The sequence below is a fragment of the Athene cunicularia genome (assembly GCF_003259725.1).
Source record: "Athene cunicularia isolate RWA chromosome Z unlocalized genomic scaffold, athCun1 chrZ_part1, whole genome shotgun sequence".
Taxonomy (NCBI): domain Eukaryota; kingdom Metazoa; phylum Chordata; class Aves; order Strigiformes; family Strigidae; genus Athene; species Athene cunicularia.
In genome coordinates this window covers 24,086,035-24,110,126 of record NW_020799142.1, presented here as the reverse complement: position 1 = coordinate 24,110,126, position 24,092 = coordinate 24,086,035, and the positions used below count along the sequence as shown (strand labels likewise).

Below are 24,092 nucleotides of genomic sequence, written 5' to 3'. Positions count from 1 at the left end.
GAGTGGATGATATTTGAGCAGGTCCAGAGTGCAGTCCTCATGCAAACCCCATTTTCAGGATCCATTTCATTTTCTCTTGCTGTAGTGATCAGTAGAGAAACAATAAAAAGGAACAGAAATGCTCCAGATGGGAAGGCAGACAGGACAGTCTGAAAAAAATCATTTGCAAATAAGGTTTTTGACCAGAACAACATTTTCTGCTGCAACCAGCAGGAAAGAAGCTAATGCTATGCCAGACTTCACAGTGGCAACGCCCCTGACTGAAAGGACCAGAGAATTATGTTACAGCATCCCTGAAAAGCAGGGCATATTTCAGGTATTTTACTGTTCTTTTGTAAAGTCCTCAGCAGTTTCTGAAGTTCTGCTGCAGTCTCCCTAAATATCTGTTCCCAAATAAAGCCACTGGCGAGCGGATGCTCCTGATGCATACTGCTGTGAAGTGCTCCCCAACATAAGCTCTACAGAAATATTGCTGTGCTCACTGTCTTTTAGACACATACACTGTGCTGCCTCAGCTTCTGTATATAACAGATCCCAGACAACTGAACTTTATGGCTGCCAAGATCTTTTCTCTGCAGTCAGTTACATGCACAACACCCTCTCCTTTCTTCACAGTCTTAAAGTTCTGTCTCCCTGTATTATCCACAAGCGTGTTAATTTAGCTCATGTTAGGTATCTCACTCTGTTCAGAAGTCTCTTGGGTATTTGGGCGATTATACCTGTGAAAGGTGCTTGTTTTAATCTTTTACAAGAATTACATTATCTGGACTCATGCCAAACACAGGCACACCATGCCCCGGTGAATTACATTCACTTTAGCCTTTATATCCTTAACAGAAAGACAAGGTCAAAGTGAAGGAAGGCCACTTGTGAAGGAAATAAGATGTTTATCAGATTTCATAGTAGTGCTAAAAGGGAATGTCTTGACTTCTTGAAATCCCACCCTCAGATAGGTCCAAGTATGAGTAAATCACCCCACAGTTACCTAATCTCGTATGCTCCAATTTCAAAGCTTATTTACTTTTTCTTAGTTTTCCAGATCTTCCCAAGAATGTTAGTCTGCTTGTTGCAAGAAGAGCCTGTGAATCCCCGCAAACCACTCTGGTCTGAGCATCGAAAACAGTACTCAGGCAGCTAGAAACAGGACATGAAGAAAAACCCTAAACCAACAGATCCAGTTGCCAGTTCTCCATCACAAACTAAATCTCACATAAGAAGAGCGGGACTGGCTCAGAAGAACATCTCTTACCCCCCATTCTATTTCCCAGAACTGCCAAATGCAGACACCTGGAGAACAGTAATATAAGACACGATACTTCCCACTAGTTCTTTCCCTGCCTTTTTCAAACTGAGTGATGAGAAATGCCTGCTCTATTTTAAGTTAACTTTTAGTCACATTCTCATGTGTTCTAATCTCTGATGAATCCTAGGATTATTTTTTTTTCCCCACAAGGTAAAATCCTGCTAGTAATATAAACCCCCCAAACTATACCGCAAGTATATTCAAGACTTGGTATTACATTTCAACAAATGAGGTTTTAAAAACAGAAATTTCTATTATTTCCTAAATTTATGACTCTATACTCCAGACTATGATACTTGAATTTTTCCCCTGCAATTTCAAGTCTAACATTATCTGTCCTAGTGATACAAACCCCAGTCCTTCTCTGTACTGATGGTACTTTCCAGCTTTGCATCTTGAGCAAAGTTCATCACTTGTTCCTTACTCTTGTCCCATGAGTATCAATCTTAAATAAAGGCAGCCCCAGAACAGAAACTTAAGGGACTAAGTGAACAGTCTTACTTCTCCCCAAAATTTCCCCTCAGTTTATATTCTCCCAATTTATGAAGCCATAAAATTCAGTAGACTTACTTAAAATATTTGTTGTGGTATCTACGATTTTCCTGGCTTCTTCCTCTACAACTACAGAATAAAAGTCGTTAGTGTCTTGTCCAGGGCTTGTGGTACACCTGTCTCACCACACTGCCACTAGCCCTGAGGTTTCTCCTATCTGTTCTACACTGGGGTCTGTTACACACCCTGCCACAGTCAGAAAACCTCTGCAATCATCAATTACTACCCCCTTGTCCCTAAAGGTTGCATTCAGGTTCCTCTTTACCACTGCAAAATTAGACAAAGCAGACAATTATTCTGCAATCAGTCAGATATCACATCCAGGAGAGCAATGAGCAACTCAAATCTGAGTCAGCCAACCTCAACTCCCACTGCAGCCAATGGATAGGAAGTGTTCCAGTGCCTAAAGCAGAACTGAGAACACCTCATGTCTTGACACCAGACAGAAGAAAGCCAGGTACCACTGACCTGCAGCCTGTAACCCCAAGTAACACAGTGCTGTGAAATACAGAGCTATCATTATGCTTGATCTGTGTCAAATACTGGAGAGAAATGTTCCCAAATGCCTAACACAACTCCTCTCAATCAGCAACACAATCGGTGCTTCACCATTGGTAGATGTACCATGCAAGTATCTGAATTAGTGTGCCGATTTAATTCTGCAGTGGACAAATGACAGTGGAGAATCCTACCCAATTCTCTGTGGCATTGCTACAGATCTAAGACAGATAAATAGCTCGATCTACTGCCATAATCAGGTTAAACACCTAATGAGACCTTGTCTTGTAATGAGTTTTTTAAAAGAAAAAAGAGAGGCCCTGAACACATTGGTTGGGGTTTAGAGTTTTTTTTCCAGGGGTTGTGGAGGTTTTCCTTTTTGGTTTTGTTTTCAAATGAGATCAGTCTGATCTCCTGACTTGGACAGAAATGGGACCCAAGTGACTTGCTAAGTCACAAAAATAGCCTGTATAAGGGCTAAGAGTCAGGAATGCCAGTGGCAGACTGACAAATCACAAATTCCTACACTTCAAAGAAATCCATCCACAGACTTTGCAAGTCTGAGCTGTTATGTTTCATGTGTTTTTCTGATTTGGACTTTTAACTTCCCTAACACATCCATTTACAGACTTTGTACATCACTGCAATGCTGTGTTCTGCATCTTGAGTCTTCACACTGTAGTGTTTAGAGGAATAATGACTTCCTTAGCAAGTATTAGATGGGACTTCATAGTTCAAAGACCAGAATTTCTTAGTAATGGGGAAGCACAGAATATTTGTCAAAGGATGAAAAACACAACGCTGTTCGACTAGCTTCATAAAGAAGCTCAACATAAACAAATTTGGCTGGTTTATATTTTAAAACATCTAATTGTCATTCAAGCCCCTTACAGAACACATTTCCTGAGAAGCGTTACGATAAGCAGCTTAACTAGAAAAAGTACCATATAAAGCAACATTCACAGCCATAACATGAAGAGACTACACCAAAAGCTGCTCTGCTATCTTGCTGGAAGAAGGTATGTCCTAAGTACAAGAAAACAGCCAAAAAGGTAACACAACTGGGTTGCAGATCATATTCCTTTCCAATGGCCAGAGCAATTCAGAGCACTGCTACAAAAAAAGAAATCTGACAGCCTAAAACCTTACCTTCATAAATCAGTGTAGCTGATTATCTGGCATTACATATTTAATTAATTTAATATTTATTCTTTGTACTTAACATTACTAAATTATTACTATTTAATATTACTCTTTCAATACACAGTTACCCTTTTTCACAGAAAACAGTGAATGCAACTGCACGCAGAGGCTTTGTGGTTAGCCATAGCTAATGTACACTCTCCAGTGTCATTCCTTCCTTAGGTGTGGATTGCCTCCCACAGGAGCAGTGGTCATTTAGCTTTATAACTCTCCTTGGCATCTCTCTTCTGAACTGCTACTACTCTCAGATTTTTGAACTCTTTGCCAAAGCCAAGCGAAAACCGTTTCCTCATTTGAAAGAGAACACTGAATTGCATAAACAAGTGGTATGTTGTCCCTGTAGTTAGCTAGCAATAAAATAAGAAACATGCATTTCTCTGTGAAAGGAAGAACCTGTACTTTTCTAATTTATCCCTTTTTTCCTGGTTGTTGGGACTGGAATCCTACTTTGAAGAAACAGCAGTAGCTTCCTCTGTGTGTTTTGATGCAAAAAAGGTTATATGCACCTGCCATTTTTTGACAAGCATTTGCTACCAGGTTGTAATTTAACTAGATTATATAAAGATATATGAAAAACTGTCAGTGGGTACTAAGACACTCTGAACTGACATGATGTAAAAACCTGTCACGAGAAGAAACACGGCTTCTCCCTTTGGTTATGAGTTATTAGTAAAAATACCACAGATGTTCTAAAATGTGTAGGCAATGCAGTTCAAATGCTGTGGTGTCTTCTACAGAGATGGCAAAGACTGTTTAATGCAGATTGAGATCTAACAAGGCCCTTTGAGGACAAAGAGCAACACAGGACATCCAGATTTCATATGGAAAACAAATCCAGAAAGAACTTTTGAATGAAATCGTCACATCTTGTGGCAGCAACAGCAGACAATTCTTGTTTTCTATACCTGCACAACAACATTCAAGAGAAGGGCATCTGTATTAACAAATGGATATATCAAAAATACCAGGATCGGTGCCATAAGAACACAGGAAGGGCCAGACTGGATTAAAATATAGATCCATTCAACCCAGTAGAATTCATCTGGCAGCAGACAAGAGCTGGTTCTTATGGAAAGGCTGTAAGAACAGTCCAAGGATGAAAGGATGCAATCACTGACCTCCAGATGCATTGGCAATCTTCCAGTTAGGGACTTCTCAAGTTAAAGGCAGCTCTTTCATCACTTTGCTGAGAGCTTTCCTGTATCAGTTGGTCATTTGATCCATTTACTACTCCAGCATTCAAGATATCCCATTACCCACATATTTCTATCATTTAAATTAACTTTCTAAGGTTAATTTAAATGATAGATTATGTCTCACAGTTAGCAATTCAGCAATATTAATTCCTCTGTCTCAGTGATATTTTTTTTGTTTTCCATTAAATAATGTAGCTTCTCTGTTATGGCCTTGTCTCCTTCAACCATTTCTTCTATTCTCACATACTTGTTAGAATCTCAGAAAGGCTTCCTGATTCTAAAGTGTTTGAACAAGCTCCCAATTTGTGTACCTTTAATAAGCTTTACTTTATGGCTTGTTTTGCCATAAAGAACCAAGTTTTTTCACTTATCTTAGCAGCTTGTATGTTAATTTCCTTTTTTTTCCCCCACCTGAATATAATTACCATACCTTCAAGAACAAAATTCTGTTTTTTCTCTTACATGCTTTTACTTTTTCCTCCATTTATTCCTACCAGCTTTTTGTGGTTTTCCTTTTTAAAGAATTAAGACAATAATCATGAATTATCACTTGTCTTGAGCTTCCAGGAAGACATCATCAAACAAGTCCCATACAAGTTAAGTATTTCACACAACTAGCTGCTTCTTCTTAACCCTTCATCATTTTTAAGCAGCTTCCCTATCAGAAGTTAAGCACACCCATAGGGGATGCACACAAGATCTACAGGATTAGAAATCAGAGCTTCAAGCTCCAGCACAACTTAACAGATACAAAAAACTGCTTATAATTATAACAGATCTTACAAGTCTTAGGCTTAGATCCAGTACCTTATTATATTCAGCACAGTAGTAACACAACATAAAGATGTTTTTCACTCTAGCAGAAGGACCCTTGACAGTCCCAGTGTGAAAAGAAGTGATAATCAATCAAGACTGAGAAACACACTGTTTCCTTTTTCTTTTTTTAAAAAAAAAAAAAAAACAACAAACAAAAACCAAACCACAACACTAAATACAATGCATCAAGGCAAGCACAGTTTCCTCTTCCTATTTGTTTTGCACACCTTAACACAGCAGAAAGACTAAGACTAGGGAGGGCAAATACATATTTAATAACTTTTTATACAAACATTAAAAAACATAAATAATCTTCCTTGTCACAATAGGACCACAGAGTAAAGAAGTACTCACTGACAGCTACTGTAATAATAGCAGAGTTGGCTAAAGAAACTTTGCTGTATTTGATTTGTACTTTCCTCTAGCTATCTCAAGGGTGGTTCTACTTTGTCAGTTGGTGTATTATGCCACACTGCACAGCAGGTAAGAGAAAAAAAAAACCAACAAATCAGTGAGGCTGCAAAGAGCAGTTTTATTCCATTCATGATTCCATACTCCCATTTAAGTCAATAGCTACGTACTCAAGCATCTAAGAAGTGAAGCTACTATAACAATTTTAATTGCCAAGGTAAAACAGGGACTACTACACTGAAGATATCAATTCCAGGCACCTGTGAGCACAATTCACTATGATTATTCATTAATCCAGTTTGGAAGTCCTTTCTTCCAAGACATTGAATTTTCCCTTTCCTGAAAGAACAGCAGATTGGAAATCTACACACTCACCCCAGAGAGATTTCCAAATGCTTTTTGTCTCATGTGGCTTCCGTGAGACAGGCCACTGGGGTCCATTGGTTGTATTCTACATACCTCTTTGCATGATACCACACCCCAGATAGTTTGTCAGCCACCTGCCAGCATAATGCACTTTATTAGAAGTGCTTCTTTATATGGCAATTCTGCTAAAGAAAAGATGTGTTAAAAAATCCACTGTATGAAAGAAATACTCTTTCCCACCCATGTGAGATGCAGGACTTGGCGCTAATTCATACTAAGTTAATTTTTCAGTGTCATACTGGTATATATGACAACACCTGAAACGCTGATCTCCAGTGCAGTTAAGAGCAAGGGACACACATTACATTACCTTCAGATGGAGGTGGAGACCAAAGAAACAACCTATATTTTGGCCTCCTTACCTCTCCTGGCTGAAGCACACCCTGAATGCGACATGTTTTCTGGCATCAGGACCAGCTGTAGCAGCTCCTTCATACTGTCTAACCTCACCTGCCTGAGAAGCAGCAGCAACAATGCCAAGCACCAGCATGAGGGCAAGGGATCATTACAGTTTCTTGCTGCCCCACTGGGCTGCCCATACAGCTCCAGACACTTAACTGGCTTCATGCAGCCCTCTCACACATCCGGGCACTGCAAGAACCAGGCATGCCATGTCTACAGATGCTTGCTCACCCTTCTGGCTTTCATACAAATTTCTAAACTTGCAGCCCAGTAGCGTATTCATGCCCTAAGCAGGAAAGGCTCTATGCCCTGAAACAACATACAAAGTAGCAGTGAAGGACAGTGACAACTTAAATTCACTAAGTGCTCTTATTCAAGCTCTTTCTTCATTTAACCTTCTGTAAGCAGCCAGAGTTGTGAGGGATCAGAACTGTCATAGTACTGAGATTTACAGTCAACAGCACCAAACTCATTTTAACCTAAATGCACTCAAGTCTACAACTTCCCCATACACGATTATTATTTACATCATAATACACAGCCCCTCAAGGAACCTGAGAATATTGACAGATAACAAAAATGCATCCTTTTAAAACCAGTTACTAGATTGTCTAGGACAAACCATGGTATATATGATCTAGAAAAACTGATGATTTCTGGCTTATTAAAATACGTTATTACCAGACAGCAAGAGTTCTAGAGAACTGTGCAGATACAATTTTCTTTCACTTAGAGGACCTGAAGAAAAAAAAAAAAAAAAAGCATGAATTGAGGAAATTATGTGCTAGTCTTATGTGTTTTCACTTTAAGATGATGTTTCTGACTATAAACATTCCCAGATAACAATATTCCTCTGCCAGTCTTGCAAATACAAATTTGACCCATTGTAGAATGCAAAAATGACTTCCAGTGAAGACTATCACCACCGTGCAAATCATAAACAATAATTATGCAACAGTCACAACATTAAAGACTCTAGAAATATTTGCACGGGTACGCTACAGTATCACATCTGTCATTCAGTACTGATAGAAATACAGCCCAAAAGAAAATTCTTCTAGTTTAGCTGCCCTCATGCCCATGTCCAAAGTAAGATGCAACTAATCAGGGACTAATTAAACAAAATTTGTGAGATGGGAACAATTGTTTGGGATTTCTTGTTAAACTACCTGGCATTCAGAAACATAAAGCTAAGGATTCTTTCTGACAATTCCCACCACCCCTTTGAAAAACAATTAAAACAATGTAATGAACAGACTGGAATTTTTTTCCAATAATTTCCATAATTCCAAAACAAAAACTGTTTGCTAGCTTTCATTTTAGGAAGTTCTCCAATTGAGAGGCAAAATCCTAAACAAAAATTTAGTTTGGGATCCAACTTAAGTTCCAGTTGAAATTATACTGAAGTTCCAGTTGAAATTGTACTAAAGCATTTTGGGGAAAAGGTGGAGGAGGAAACGCTTTGTCTGGTGATAAAACTCTCCAAACAAAATGTAGTTATCTAGAGTTACTAAAAGTAATTACTCATAGTAAACTTTGTGGCAGAGACATTCTTCTCAAGTGGTACACATGAACTGAAGTGTAATGGTCAGTGTGAGTGAAACACTATGTACAATGTCATTCCATCTCCTTAAGTATCCACCAAGGATATTCATAGTACTGCAAATTATTTCTATTTCACTTATTAACATAGATGCATGTTAATTCTTAAAAGAGGGTTTCTGAAAAAAAGAAAATAAATCATAGAGCAATTGGGTTTTTGCCAAAATCAAACATGCTTTATCCCCCAATACCTAATCCACTATTTGCTTCATCTGATTTGATCTAATCATATAGACAGTGGACCTGACTAGATCTTGATTTATCTGTTTAATAAATTCAAACTTGGAGAAAATATAAAACAGAAATTGAAGGCTAAAACCACAGGTACCAAAAACGAAGACAAACATTTGCTTGAACTATTAAGTTGCATTAAGCTCCAGAGCTACAGCCATGATAACAGTGTTGTAAAAGAACATAAGGAACGTTTTTCTTCGTGGCAACTTTCCTTGTGTTTACATTTTGCATTAAAAATTAGAGTCTGTTATGCAGAATATTACACAGCTACAAGTTATTCCAGAGAGTAAGCACAAAGGACAACTGATGTACTTCAGAAAACTCTCCTGAGACTGAGCAGCTAGACAAGAAGGAGGTAGATGTAATTCACTGTAGGTTAATGAAAATTAATAAAGCATGGCATGGTGAAGGTGAAAAGGCAGCAGAGAAAAATCCCAACCTTTTTTTATTAAAATGATGGGCTCTGACCTACCTGCTACTGTGCAGAAACAGGAACTTAAGCATCATTTACATGGAAAAAAAATTGGAACTATGTACCAAGCCCATCTCAACAGCTGTTCAAAAAGGTGTGTCAAAAAAATAATGAACTATACATTGTCTGAGTAAACCATCTCAAACACAAAGTGCTAATTTTCTCTTCCAAGACAATAGCTTCAGGAAGCATCAAACCAAGCTGATAAAAAGCTAGTTAAAAACAAAAGAAGACACATCTAAATCAATTTTTTTAAGTGTTTTAATTGATAGTAAAGATTCATGTTTCTAGACCCACGTGACTCAAGGGAGACCAAGAAAGCATGTGGAAGACTAATCCATTAACAGATTCTCAGCAAATAAAACATATATCAAGAAATTTGATCTGAGCTGAAAATAGAAGCAAGGATGAACAAAGGGGAGATGTTCTACTGCCCTGTTCTTACTCTTCCCTAGCTAGTTACTTAGTCATCATTGAACTCGGGATTCTGGATAAAACAGACATTCACCCTATCCACAGTCTCCAGTCTTATGATTTTGACTAGATTTGGTCCATGACTGTTCTAGATAAGGAAGCAGATAGTTAACACTGCATCCAAAAAAAACAGATATTAACATTTGGGCTGAGCATTTAGCATCCTCTTTGTTTTAAAGATAAACATTAAAATGTATGGGAAAAGAGTGGAATTTGGATAAAAGAAAACTTCAATCAAAACCAGTGTCTGCATGAGCCTGTACTGTGAGTTATACCCACAATGGATTTAGATTTAGTCTTGGGATTTCCACGCATCAACAAGCCTAAGCAGTTTATTAAGGACTTGCTATTTGCCATGAGAATTGGAATGCACAATGGATTTATTTAAACACTAAACATTATTTAAGCACTGTTTAGCCAAGACAACCAGCTCTTTTTATGACTACTTATTTACTTATTTATTTTTAAAGCTTGCTATTTCAGATGAGTCTTTCTCCAGAGCACACCCTGGAGCCAGTGTGTATATAAAGCACATAAATATCCTAACCTAAATTACTAAATAATTAAATTCTGTTGCAATTTACAAATGGGTTGGGAAAGTCCATTGTTAAGCACCAGTTTCTGGAAAAAACCCATGTATTTGGCCACGGCTAGGTAATACCCAATACATACAACAGCACAGAAGCCTTCTCAGCACAAACCATGGATCTTAAACCAAGAGCTTTAGTTGCAGCACAACTGTTCTGCAGTGACAGAGCTACATATAGAGAGAGAGACTTGCATGTGTGTGTTTGCCTGATGTATGTGTATATAGAACTGCACCCTGATGTTGACACTGGTCCAGGACTGCAGCATCTCCTCTCTGACAAAGAGAACAGAAGAGGCAGGACCTGATCTTCAGGCTGCTGGATTTCAGCTGGTGCCAGAAGGCAGGCTCAAGCAACTGCTGTGGAAGTACCACTAGCCCATCTATCCTGTAAGTGCAAGCAGTAGACATAGACTATTTGGGTCTGTTGTTTACATCACCCATTGCTGTTCACCACGTAACATGCTGCCAATGTTTGTCTGCTCAGAGCAGGAGCAAGACAGGCTTTTCTTGGTAATTTTCTTTATTTGAACAGCTAGAAAATAAGACATGCAATTTGCAAGATTTGTCCCTTTTAATATCACATTATATGCATCACTGATTGGGTATGCAGGAAAGCTTCAGTTCTTCCCCTCTCTTCCGCTCATTATTAATGATTACATACAAAGTATGTGCTGTGATGGGCAGCAGGTACAGCACATTGTTAACAAACCAGTGCAAACAATTCTATTTACTTCCAAGCTGGACACTTCCTTTCAGAATCACAAAAATGGATTAATGAAAAAAAATTCTATGAGCAGCACAACTATCAAAACCTTGTTTCCCTACAGATTTGCTTCTAACATGTGCTCCATTTCCTCACTTAAAGTAATTTTCTCCAATCTCTTCTGAATCCTCCAGCACTTCTCGCCATCAGCTAGGCCATGGGCAGCACTGCACCTTGCCCAGTAACAACTTATTGTGCTGAGCCACTGATCAACCTGCATGTTCATCCATCATTTAACTGATCAAAAGTTCCCATCCTAACTGGCAATATTCATACGAACTTAATGGCTTTGATACCTCCATATCTCTTTTAGATTGGGCTGAATCTGGCCAACAATTTACAAAGATACTGGAAGAAACAAAGAACAGACAATCTTCTAACCTTCACATTAAGCATCAAGGCAAAAATAGGTGTTATGTATATTTTTTACTTCTGGGTTCTGAACCTTTAGACTTAAGTCATAATCCCACAGTTTTCCCTCAGTAAACAAGAGAGTTTTTATAAAGAACACCACACTCATTAAATCATGAGTGCAGACTTTCAGGAAAAAAAAAAAAAAAAGAAAAACACACACACACACACACACACACACAGAGATGATTCATTAAAGACTCAAGGAAACTGGAAATATGACTGATAGCTCTGTACACTAACAATATTCCTAATTAGCAAATAAGTAGGTACAGATTTCAGCAATACAGTAAGATTTCTTAAAACTATATAAAAAGTCTTGTCTTTCATATTCTCAAAAAATATTTATCTTAAAGGAGCATTCTAATCCTGAGTACTCCGTTCAAATCAGTTCATACTGACTAACCCTTATTTTAACCTGCCCCATCAGTGACTGTTCCACTGAAATATAACAACTACATTATAAAAGCTCAAGCCATACCCAGCTTCTAGGCTAACAGCTTCATATTGGTTAAAGGTGACAAGGCCAAGACCAGAAGCCACAGTCACAGCCAGATTCTCATGTATTGAGATCACTGATGAGATTCAGTTGACCTGTCAATTAGAGTATTTCTGCAGACAAAAGACTGGGGGAAGGGAGCTGGCAGATGGATAGTTGAAGTTGAAACACAAAGAAAAGGGATGGATGTTAAAGTACTGCAGCAAATATTAGTCAAAGTTTGAATGACTAATCTGTTGGGAAAAAAAAAAAAATCAAAACAAAAAAAGCAATCACCGCATATCCTATTTTGCATCCTCTTCAAAAAAACCCAAAACCAAAATCATACAAAACAACCACAACACTAGTCAAGCAAGAAGAATATCCAGATACTTATTATCATATGGAGAAAACGGGCAGACCAAGCACATCATAAAACAGATGCACAGTGAACACTGTATTTGCTTTCAGTGCATATTTTTCTACTTGCAGCACTTTCCATACTACTGCCTAAGAGAAGAAACACATAGCAGATACACAACAGAGTTAGTTAGCAGGTCTTCCCTTCTTTACACATGCCAGAACAAGCCAAATCACCACACTTAAGACTTTGGAAGCTTCATTATATCCAACCATGGAGCAATTCTCATCACCAAGAAAAAGGCTGGCAGCTTGCTTTCATGTCTGGCATTCTCCAAATACCTTATTCCTACATTTTGGTTCCAGCTGATTATCGCTAGCTGGACAAACCAAAGGAGTCTGCCATGGAGATATCACTGACATCTAAATATAGCAGATAAGGCCATCTGCCATACATGGAACCACAAGCAAGATCCACCAAGTACTATATGGTATGGGAATGGCAAAGGCGAGAGACTCTCGTAGTGAAAGCAAAGAGAGATAAGTGAAAAGGAAGAGACCCTGAAGAAGAACTTGGGTATTTGTCTGCAGGTAGACTTGCTCCAATTTCTCTGACATGGCACTACAGGAATACACTACAATTCATCTCTTAAAGTAACAGCCACCAAACCAGCATGTGTGTCCCAATGTGTTCTGGGGCTATACAATTCCATGTCAGGGATAAGTGCTGGATTGAGTTTCAGGTGGTCACAAGTAGAACTGAAGAAAAGGTTACATCTCCCCTTTCCCTAAGTGTTTTTTGCACTGCCACATACTTAGCCACTTAAGATGATCAAAAAACATTTCCATTTGAAGAGAAGCAATTTTGCTGGTCACAAAGGGAATAGAAAGACTTGGTCATTTTCCTGGGCTATAGGAATGAATTATTTAGAAGAGCAGCTTTGCAAACTCCAGTAACCACCTTTAACAACAGATTAACAAACACATTGCTAATAACCAACCAACATCACAAACTGGAAGATACAAAAGCAGATAAAAATCCCTATTATAAATTCAGCAATGTATTCTATTCTTCCATTACTTCAGAACAAAATATTATAAAACTGTTGTAAAGTAAAAATTACTTTATCCCCAAACCTCATCTAAGCAAAACAGGGTAGTCTGACATCCAGATGGAGGCTTTCCATATCCATAGGAAAGTCAAAACCACAGTATTAGACCACTTTCATAGGGCACACACAACCACTGAAGTACTGTTATGGTACCTGCATAGAACTGTTCAACCTGGGACAGATCCTAAGAAGATAACATGAGTCAGCATGGAAAAGGCATCTCACGCTAACTAGAAAAGCCTCTTGGCATGTAGCAGGACAACAGAGATCATGCTGAATTCCCCAAAACTGAAGCAAGTCTGTAACAGATAAAATGCTATTGGTGGATTTTGTGCTACATTGAGTGGACCAGATTAAGAATATAGGTGACCCTGTGTACGTACCAGGGCTCATTCTTAAGCTTCATATAATGCTGATATCCTGCAATAACGAGGAGGGTTACATTTGAGCAGAATTCAGCCACCATACCATTTTTCAGTGACAAACTCGCCACATGTGTCAGGACAGAAACAGATTTGCCCAGAGAGGGTCCCACCTGGAGCATCTCCTACCAGCTGCCATATAAAGAGAAACGGTCATACAGACAGCAATTAAATGTTCACAGGGGTCTGCCCTGACTGTGACTGGGCACAGAGGTAAGGTGGGGGGAAGGAAATATTTTAAAAATCCTGGGCACAAGCAGCAGACTTGCCCCAGTTTTCTACAGATTGCCAGGGTATGGAGTAGCCACCACCTTTGGTATGTATGGCTGTCACTGCTAAGAAATAGCAATATTCTGCAGTAGCTGGATTTTGGTAGAGGGAATAAATAAACAGTGCTTCATGACTTCATACTGCACCGCTGTTGCCTGGGCAGCAGACAACAGCAGCACTTCTTGTAAATGCTGGTGCCTATCAAAACAGAGGCAACCCTCTGATCAGCTGGAGACAGCCAAAGCACCATCTCTGGAAGGCCCAGCATGGCCATGACCTTACCAGGTACATGTGTACAGATCATTCTCAGTTTCCATACTAATATCCTTCCATTCTTCTGCCATTTCCATGCTACTGCCTGTATAACCTTTGAAGATACAATTATTACCAGAAGCAACTGTCGATTGACAGCTCAACACTGTAAACAAGTGTCAAGGAAACAAAGCCTTAATAATGCTCTGTCATGTAAAAATACTATAAACAATGTCTGTGTTACTGATGAATAAAAGAGGGCCTTGTTCCTAATGAAGAGGATAGACTATTGGAGAAAAATTCACTTCCCAGCTCTATAGGACTTCATGCATAAACCTAGAGTATTCAATCAACTTCACTGAGCTTTCCTCCCTCACAGCCCTACTGAGGGGACAAGCTGACACTACTGCTGTGACACAAAGGATCTCAGGACTAACACACAACTGAGCATTAAGGCATTAGTATTTGGAAAAGTTTATTATAATCTTCTGTGGAAAAGCACTGTGGAAACATAAAGCATTATTAGAAGTGTGCCCTAAATAGCCTGTCAAGGCAAATCTAAATATTATTTCCACTGAGAGAGACAAAAACAAAATTGTTTTCTCCCTTTAATTCCTCTTGGAAACTTTCCTCCATCTAAGAGATGTCATGTCTGTTCTCTTCCCAAATGCCACAGTTTGATCCATTTCTGGTGTTCCTGTAGTGACTTCCTCCCTGGGGTTTCCTCCTCCAACTGTGACCCAAAATAAACAGCAAGGTCTGCCCCATTATTCCCATGTTCACAGTCTCATGATTTATTCTACAAGACCTAGAAATGCAAAAGACTTAAATAGACAACTGACCCAGAGGAGAAGACACAGAGCTTTCACCATCATGTTCTTCAACCTGTTAAGAAGGTCATGACCTATTTAGCATGAAAGGGAAATGAAGATCAAAAGGTGTTAAGAGAAAAAAATTATTTGGAAATTACAACTTAGTTCCTCCAGACTCCTGATAGTTTGCTTTCTTTAACCTCTTGTACAATTCTGCCCAAATCCCTTTATGAAACTACCTATTTGTTTCCATATATATTACTGAAAATAAAGACATATTTAATTTTTAAAAAAGAACGTCATACAATGATTGTCCCCTGCATTCTTACATCTCAAATCTGTCACTCTGTTATTCCCCTTGCAGGTCATTTGGGAACACATTAATACATAGGAAAATGAAACTTCTAAGACATCAGCATACTTTAGTTTCAAAACAAAGGAAATTATGCTATTCCTAAGTATGATGACATTTCAGCTGAAAAAGCAACAGACTGGAGAACTTGGCAAAGCACTGATGGCAAAAAGTTGTTTCCCACATTTTCAAAGTGTCACTTTTTCAATCATTTGTCAATATGATTTAGTCAAACAGATGCCTCTCTGAAAATCATTATCTTCTCAGCACTATGCCCGTGATTTATGCAGAAGAAATTTGATTCTGAAGAGTGTCATAAATAAAAACAAATAGGAGTTGTATCTTTGCTACGTGAGCGATGCCCATCTAATGCCAATGCAAACAGGAATATATTTCAAAGTAAAAACACAAGGGAGATGGAAATCCATTGCTAGATTTTCTATACTTTCAGTGCTGTGTTTGAATGATCTTTATGACAGAACACAAATCTACACAACACATCTTTGCTTTGTTCTTGTACCAAATAGACTTCTCATGAGAAGTCATTCCAGACAGAGGACTAAAATTAGGATTCCCCTCCCACAGGCATCTTCAGGATTTATTTTCTCCCACGTCAGGCTAAAATTTTTAATTTTTTAGGGGGTGGGATGGGCAATGTTGCAAAGAACCACATATTCTTAAGCAATTTACTTGGACAAAATTACAAAATGATATTTTGAATATTTCCCACTAAAAATGTCAACAAAAGGGATATTCCAGAAAACACATTTATTTAATCATATCAGTATTTTCCAGTATTACAACTTTTTTTACCAGCTCCTATCATTAAGAAAGCCAAAAGTCAGCAGTTCAGAGATCACACACTTTCCTGTCACTCAATACCATGATGAATTTGGTGCCTCATTTAGTTTATTAAACACCATCTCAACAAACAAACAAACAAACAAACAAACAAAAATTAAAAAATCACATTTTATAATGTACCTGAGCTGTCAAGCTAAAACAGCATCAGGAAAGGAACATCACTAATATTCCTGTTCCCCATATTTGAAGGCTAAGATACTGGTTCTTACCAGGTCTTGTGTTACAAGGCTGGAGCATGTCAGCTTGTACTGGTGGGCTGAGGACCTGAGTTTCATTGGCACCCATTTGCCAAAGCACACACTCACCCAGACCATCACAGGTGAGGACCTGTGAAGCAGCCACTGCTGCCAAAGCATATTCTGGGAAGCTGGCCCCTTCCAGCCGCACTGTTTTGTTATCTTCCTCTTCTTCCCATCTCAGCCCCAAGGATCCTTAACAACTCGCCTTCTGTAATTCCTTATTTCATATAACTCTTTTTATCAAGTAGTTTAGAATTAATGTCCTACAGTAAACAAGCTTACATTTCCTCCTCATGGGGTAGGTTTTTAGTATCTCAAACAAAGAACAAAGTTGCTTTAATCCCATGCTGTTTACCTATTCTCAGTTCTCCTTCCCTCCCTCATAAGAATAAACAGAAAACATCTTTTCAAAGGAGATACAGAACACATTGCTGGAAGGAAGAAGAAAAAAAAAACAAACAAACAAACAAACAAAAAAAAAAAAAACAGAAAAAGGAAAAAAGCAGAAATAGACATTGTGCTCAAGAGCAAAAAATTGGGAATCTTCAGGATGGAAATAATTTAGCATTAGCTCAGAGAAGAAGCAGACCACCACAAACAGTTTCAGAAACGTCAGATTTTTATCCTGAAAACCAGACTACATTTCTCAATGCTGGCAAAATTATTCATTAATAAATGTTTTCATACATTTCATACATAACCCTAGATCTTTTCAAAAACTTTCAGGGGAAAGGCAAGCTAAACCATCTTTCCCAGCTTCTGGCACTCAGGAATTAAGAGATTCAGACACAACCCTTACTGCAATCTCTTCAGAGCAGTGACCTCTGGACTTCAAAAATCATTACATCAAAGCCATCATGTTCCTCCCTGGAGATCACTTTCAACCTGAATTACTTTATGATTCCATATTTTCAGAGTTTCATTTTGGGGTAGGGGGGAAACCAAACCACAACAGTACTTTTTTGATACAAGTGTTTTGTCAAGAAGAATCCCCAAGCCTGTATTCTAGCAAACACTGTTTCGAAAACCTCTGAATCAAAGTAAGCCTCAAAAAGTTTGTAACCCAAATGGAAGGATCACTTTGAAGGATATTACCAAGTTCAATTTAAGATGTAATTTGAGTATTTTGTTTTAATCCTTGTTGCATACTAAGTACCTCAGAACACTTAATGAAGACCCAGCACCTCATTTTCAAATTCTCATCCTAATAAAAAATAACAAAGAGATTCTGATAAAGCACAAAACAAACAAACCAAAGGAACCATCTGTATCATCGTATCTCCTTTTCCTTACTGTCCCTGTACGATCATCATGTGTTTCAGGGAAGTTTTGATAAATTGGTCCCCCGTAGAAGTCAATCAGAAAATCCCTGATCTTCACGCCTGTGGGACTGAAGCTACCGACCTCAAGCTATGGTCTGCTTCTCCAGGAAACATGCCAAAATGTTATCAGTACTTGTGTAAGATTACAAAGCCTCCCATTCCATCTACATCAAAGCTGTCTTCATGTTACTTTTCATACACTGACAGGATACTTCTGTAGTCCACTGATTTTCCAAAGCTTCAAAAGCTTCATACCGCTCAGCAGCAAGGAACACACTTCAATATTGAGAGGGAAAAGATCTAATTTACAGATTCTCACCTTGCTGTTGAGTTCAGGCTCAAAAATGAAACATCAGTCCCTATCCTGTTGCAGGCTGAGACACCTTGGTTAAAAGGCATCAGTGTGCTACTCCAAACATTTTCAAACACTACCATTTGTCACTCGAGAATCAAGGCACTAGAGCACATGCATGCTGCACACATTTCATCACCTTTGCCTGTACACTCCACAAACCCTTTGCATTTTGCCTCTCACAGATTACACATGCCATTGTACACAGCTCTCTACAGCCTTCCATTCACATTTACGCAGTTTGTCCCTCCTTCCCCTCCCTTACAAGACAGATTCCTGTTTCTGGAGGATAAGGCTGAACCTAAGCTACAGTAGTGCTAAGAAACAGTACAGCAAAAATAAGGTTTCCACCTCCTTGTCTCCATCTGAATCACAAGCTATTGAAAAATGTAAGACTTCAAGCTCCAGCCTTAGAAGTACCCTTCTGAATGAGGGATGCCTAGAAGTGATTCCGGTTTTAATATAAACCTTTAATTAAGGTTGCATCTACCCTACCATTTATTTCTGAAGCTGCAGTGCAATTTTGAAGCAAATCTTCCAGTTTTCCCAACCTACCATCATTTGATTTGACTTGCAGTGCAGTTTTGGTTGCACCTGAGATACATTCCTTTTAGGGGAAGCTAAAACAGAAGTTCATAATCCAGATGCATAGCAAAGGCACTACAACTACTAACGGGATCAAAGCATCGACTAGGTATTTGGGTGCTTTCAAGCTGTATGAATGATAGAGATGTTCAGTTCAGACCACCAGAAAAAAATCTAGCAAAAATTAAACTCCAAGGGACCTCTGCATCAACTTTTGACCTTCTCATTCTCCATCCTCAAAATCCAAATGACATCCATATTATTAAACTGATTCTTTCAGAGCATTATGTGAGGTTTCAGATTGGTTCATCCAGTTTCTTACCACACAGTAAACCCCAGTAAAGGTCACATCACTTACCAGGCCATTGCAAGTGCTGATGGCTGCTGTCCCACTCCCAGAACCTGACTGCAACACTGTGCCAGTGAAATGACAAGGCACTCCGGAGCGAGTTGCAATCTTCGCACTAGTGTGGTTGCCACGTCTCCTTTCTACTACGTAGTTACGGGAAAGAAATCCCACGTGGACAGTCAGGTTGAAAAACAGATCCTCCTCCTCATGGTTAAGTTTGTAATATACCACATCTTCCTTTTTGCTGAGATCTCGCTTCTTCCTCGTGTTTGAGATGTGATGGTATAAATTAAAAGAAAGAAAACGCCCGCTTGCATCTACTCTTGCTGGATGAACCACATGGTATTCTGGCAATGTCTTGATAAATTGCTCTGAGAGGAAGGGGGAAAAAGAACAAAACTAGGGTGAGTACTAGCCTGTTCAGATCTCACATGATTTAAAAGGAAACTCAAAAGTGACTGCAGTTCACCACATTATCCTACCAACACGAAAGCAGGCAATGCACAGACCACTGTACGATACAATTCTCATTTGTGCTTTCTACTCTGTATTATAACACTCAATTTAGAAGGTGAAAATTCTTTTCAAATATTTTGTCACCACTCATATAAAAGATTGACTGTTACACACAGCCTCCCTCCCAATACCACAAAAGCTAGGAACACTCTCTGTCCCAGGTCCCCAACACATGATTGTCTGATCACAGAGATCATCGCACAATTCCAGAAAGCTGAGCACCTGAAGCAAGAGAAAAAGACTTATAAATACACACCGGTGAAGAGAACACTACTAATCAGCTTGATCTGCTACAGCAATAACACCTCAGTAACATCAGCTTTAGCAAATGTTGCATCACACAAGGGAACTTTAAAGAAGGATTGAAGGGGAATAAAGTAATGGTGCCCTTTTGTATAAGGGGTTCCAACCAGAACAGGACTGGAAATCTTACCACCTGTCAGGACATAACAGGGAAAGGAAGTGTTACTGGCCTTCTTGTCTCCTGCTATGATACAGAACAAACAGCACCTGTTCCTTTTTTTTTTTTTTTTTTAATTAGTGTAAAACTCAAAAGTCCCAAGTAAAATACAGTCCCTAAGACCTCATACCCTTACCCTAAGGCTATCTGCTGCTGGCAGACTTGACTACAGCCCAAGAAATCACAGTTTGAACACACTCCATCAAAAAGATATTGTGAGGATACATGTAATTTCAGCTCCTCTTTCCCCAGGGCTGTTTGTCATTCCCAAAGTCCTAGCCACTTATACATGAAGTGATTACACCTCATTCACTAATTAAGCTGGTTAAGAAAGCAATTAGCCTGCTCCAGGTACTTCCAGAGCAATTTACTTCTCCCTAGAACTTGTAAGACAATCCTTACAGAGACACTTCTCTCTTCACTGCCTGCATCTTCGAAGCCACACAGGACAAATCATCCCTAGACAGATTGCCATCTGGATTTATCCCCTTTGGGACGGAACATACCTCCTTTGTTCTCATTAGCAGCAGTACGAAATGTGGCTACTTGTGTTTCCTCAGGCCATGGATCCCTGAGACATGTGCACTGACACAATCCCAACTCAAAAAAAACCAAAACAAAACACACAAAACCCTCACTTCCCAGCACATATACAACATGAGAAATTTGGTTTTGTCTCAGTAGTATCTTTATTTCAGAAGCAAGTTTATTCTCATACACAACAGATCCCTTTATAGACAAGCTTTCATAGCAGCCTACAAAAGACTTTGTGCCCTTGCAGGACAAGCTACAGGAGTGGGCTTTTGGATCTCCACAGTAGCAGGTTTTGACAAGATGGAGACTAACACCTACAACAAGTTCTGTGAGACATCTCCTGCCCTTGTCCCCATGAGCACAGAGGGCACCGAGACATTGAAAACTCAGTCCACACCTTCACACTTGCAGTTTACACAGCCTGTAGATAGCACAATGGGTGCCACCTGCCTGACAATTCAGCAGCTGAAGCTAAGACAAGGTTCCCCCTTCCTCACACTCAGGAGTGAAACAAAAAATGGGGTGGGAGAAGAGGGGAAACACAAATAAATACAGCTTACCTGCAGAGGTTGAATTAAAGCCTTCTGGGAAGTCCCGCATCCCGTATTGTGCTAGCAAAGACAGGCTAACAGAGAACACTGCAAGACCAAGCTCACGTTTCTATGGTTTTTCAGCACAACTCATGAAATAAACAAGTTAAATGCCTGAAGGAAAACTTACTCATTTGCTGTCACTCCGCAATCTGCCTCTGCTTGATGTCTTGAGCTTAATTTGTTGCAGCTTAATGTTAAGCTCCATGCAAGACAAAGAGCTGCAGTTTTGGACTTCAAACTATTAAAGAAAGGGTTTTATTTCATCACTACAGTAATTCTTTGTAGATGTTTAAGCAAATTAGACATCATCATCAGTAAAAGGAAAAATAATGCCCAAGTATCTGGTGGCAAGAGGATTATCAAAACAGATAAGTCTAACCTCTTCCACCCACTCCCTAAATACTGATTTCTGAATGCTAGACACTGGAAACAGGAATTATGCTACAATAATATATTGTAATATAACTGCAGAAATTAATTATTAATAGGTTTTCAAAAGATCAGAGGGAATATGATTACAACACAAGAAAGTTTAACAAGATGAGGTTAAAAGTGTTTCTGCAAGTAATCAGTTTTGTCTAGGCTGCTGGATAGAGGTTAGCAAAGGCAATCCTACAAATAACAGAACAATTTATGGAGCTCCACATTAAGTCTAACATTCTATTTAACCTTTCTAGCTGATGAAGAGTCAATAACAAAGATAGGAGGTATAATATTGGTGATACCTTTCTGCCCTTCTAGGCAAGAGTAACACTCAACTAGAAGACAAAAGCAACAAACAGAATAACCTAATACATGCAACCCAGACTGCACAAGGGTTGTATTCTTCAACAGTGACTATCCCAATTTTCCTAAAGTAATAATTAATTCATATTAAAACACCACAGGTTCTCATAAAAGTTAGTGTCAGCAAACATTAAATGGAGGGAATCTATCCCAGTGCCACTGACAAGCCTCAGGGTTGGCACATCACAGCATCCTCCTCAGCCACCTAGAACCCTCTCCACTCCAGAGGCGCCCTACCTGTCAAGTGGCATTGCTCAGAATCTATAGGCCCCGAAAGGGATGACTTCCCTGGGTGGCTTGTGTAGCTCCAGAGAACACTCTGTCTTTCCACAGCTGCAGCCTGAGCATTCCGGCTTGCATAAGTGCCCCTAGCAAGACTAAAACATCACAATGAGCAGGACACGTTCAAGTGAGTACTTTGCCTTGCAGTTGCAGTGTCTGCACAGGCCCTTCCAGGTAGATGCAAGGTTCAGGCCTTTCACGCTTGTTTGATGAGTCTAAGAATTGTTAAGAGAACTAAGAAAACTTCCCTGCAGACCCTCCTAATTCTGCATCACTGAGAACAACCGATAATATTCAAAACCACTGCTGCCTGTTCTGTTCCTCTGTGAATTCCAACTCACCACACACGGCAGAGAACTAACTGCCTATATTAAGAACGGCTGTATACAAAGTGATTAAACTAGGATAAAAACATACACAGTCTGTCACACATGACAGGAAAAGCACAATTTATTTTAGATAACATACTTTATGACAAAATTCCTATAAAATGTGACACATCATCATTTGCTATTGCTTCATCTCCATATTTGTAGTTCATCTACATCTGCCCTTCAGACCTTCTGGCTTCTTTTCAAACAATTCCCTGGGATAGGAAATAGTGTTGCTCTTCTCTGGAGGAAGCATCTTCCTGTGCCAAAGAAAGGCTCTCTACCCAGGAAACACCTCAAACTCCGAAGTCCCACAGCAGGGAGCATTCAACATTCAGCAAGGGAATCCTGAACTGTTCCATCTGCTATGTCTTGGATGTGGAGGAAGCACAACACTTAACAGTCACTTCAGCTATATGAGATACAAATTTTAGTCCTTCGCACACAGCACTGCCTTCAGTCTTCCTTTGCAAAAAAATCAGCCAAATTTTGAACAGTTCTTTTACACAAAGCTATTTGCAAACTCTTGGAAAAGCCTATGTTTTTCATGCCTAGAAAGTTAAATTAATTCTACATTCATTTCCAAATGCCTGACAATTGAACAGCTATGTGCCAACACAGTCATCCCTATTCTGTCCCACATAGAGTCACAGGAATGCAATGATTGTTTGCATTAACTTTAAGTGAATCCAGCAGGAACTAACTTCAGGATAACTGTTCACTTTTCAGGCAGTTTACTTAACCACTTTTCCTTTCTGTGATCTATGAGGGGCACTGAAAATTTTCTCCTCCATGTTCAATCTCTCCCACTGACAGCACCACAGCTATGAATTGTATCAGGAAGGTTTTTAGGAAGCAAAATTTCCCCCTACACTTTCGGGTCTTCTACCACCAGGCAGTGTCTTCCAGCTAATCATAATTTTTCTCTCCTGGGAGCTGATTCTCTGATTTTCCTTAAACAGGCAACAGGATAAAACTCCTGAGTTTATGCTCCCCTAGGGAGGTGTGCAGCCAGTACCAACCGGGGAAATAAAGTTAATCGAGACTCCTGCTGCAGATGAAGCTGAGCTTTTAATTTATCATCGTCACTGAATATGAATAGCTCACAGTGGGTTTTACACCCCGATAACATCAATCCTTCTGTACTTTGTGCTGCTGCAATACAGAAGTGATTATTTGTTTAATAAAAAATAAACACCGGGGACTGAAAACTTCTTCAGTTTAGCAGTACAAAACGATTCTGGGATTTACAGAGATGCCTCGTAAGGAGGAAGATGAGCAAAACGCAAGATTTAGCAATACCTTCACCTACACAGCGCAACTCGATGACTTCCAAAAAGCTCGCTGCAGAAGAGCCTGCTCCCAGGAGGGGCTGGGGGCAGCGGGGCGAGCTCGCACCCCGCGAGAGCCCGGGCAGTCACGCTAACAC

The 24,092-nt window shown here is 39.4% G+C and overlaps 1 protein-coding gene across 1 annotated transcript in view; it reads right to left on the bottom strand.

The window, feature by feature from the left end:
- ADAMTS12 (ADAM metallopeptidase with thrombospondin type 1 motif 12) overlaps positions 1-21,231 on the bottom strand; it is a 170,344-nt gene extending 149,113 nt beyond the window's left edge. The window contains exons 1-2 of the mRNA XM_026865819.1: positions 21,192-21,231; positions 19,131-19,492 (exon numbers count right to left, since the gene is read on the bottom strand). Coding sequence (XP_026721620.1) covers positions 19,131-19,492; positions 21,192-21,231 — 402 coding nt within the window. The remainder of the gene's footprint in view (positions 1-19,130; positions 19,493-21,191) is intronic.
- Positions 21,232-24,092: the final 2,861 nt, after the last annotated feature.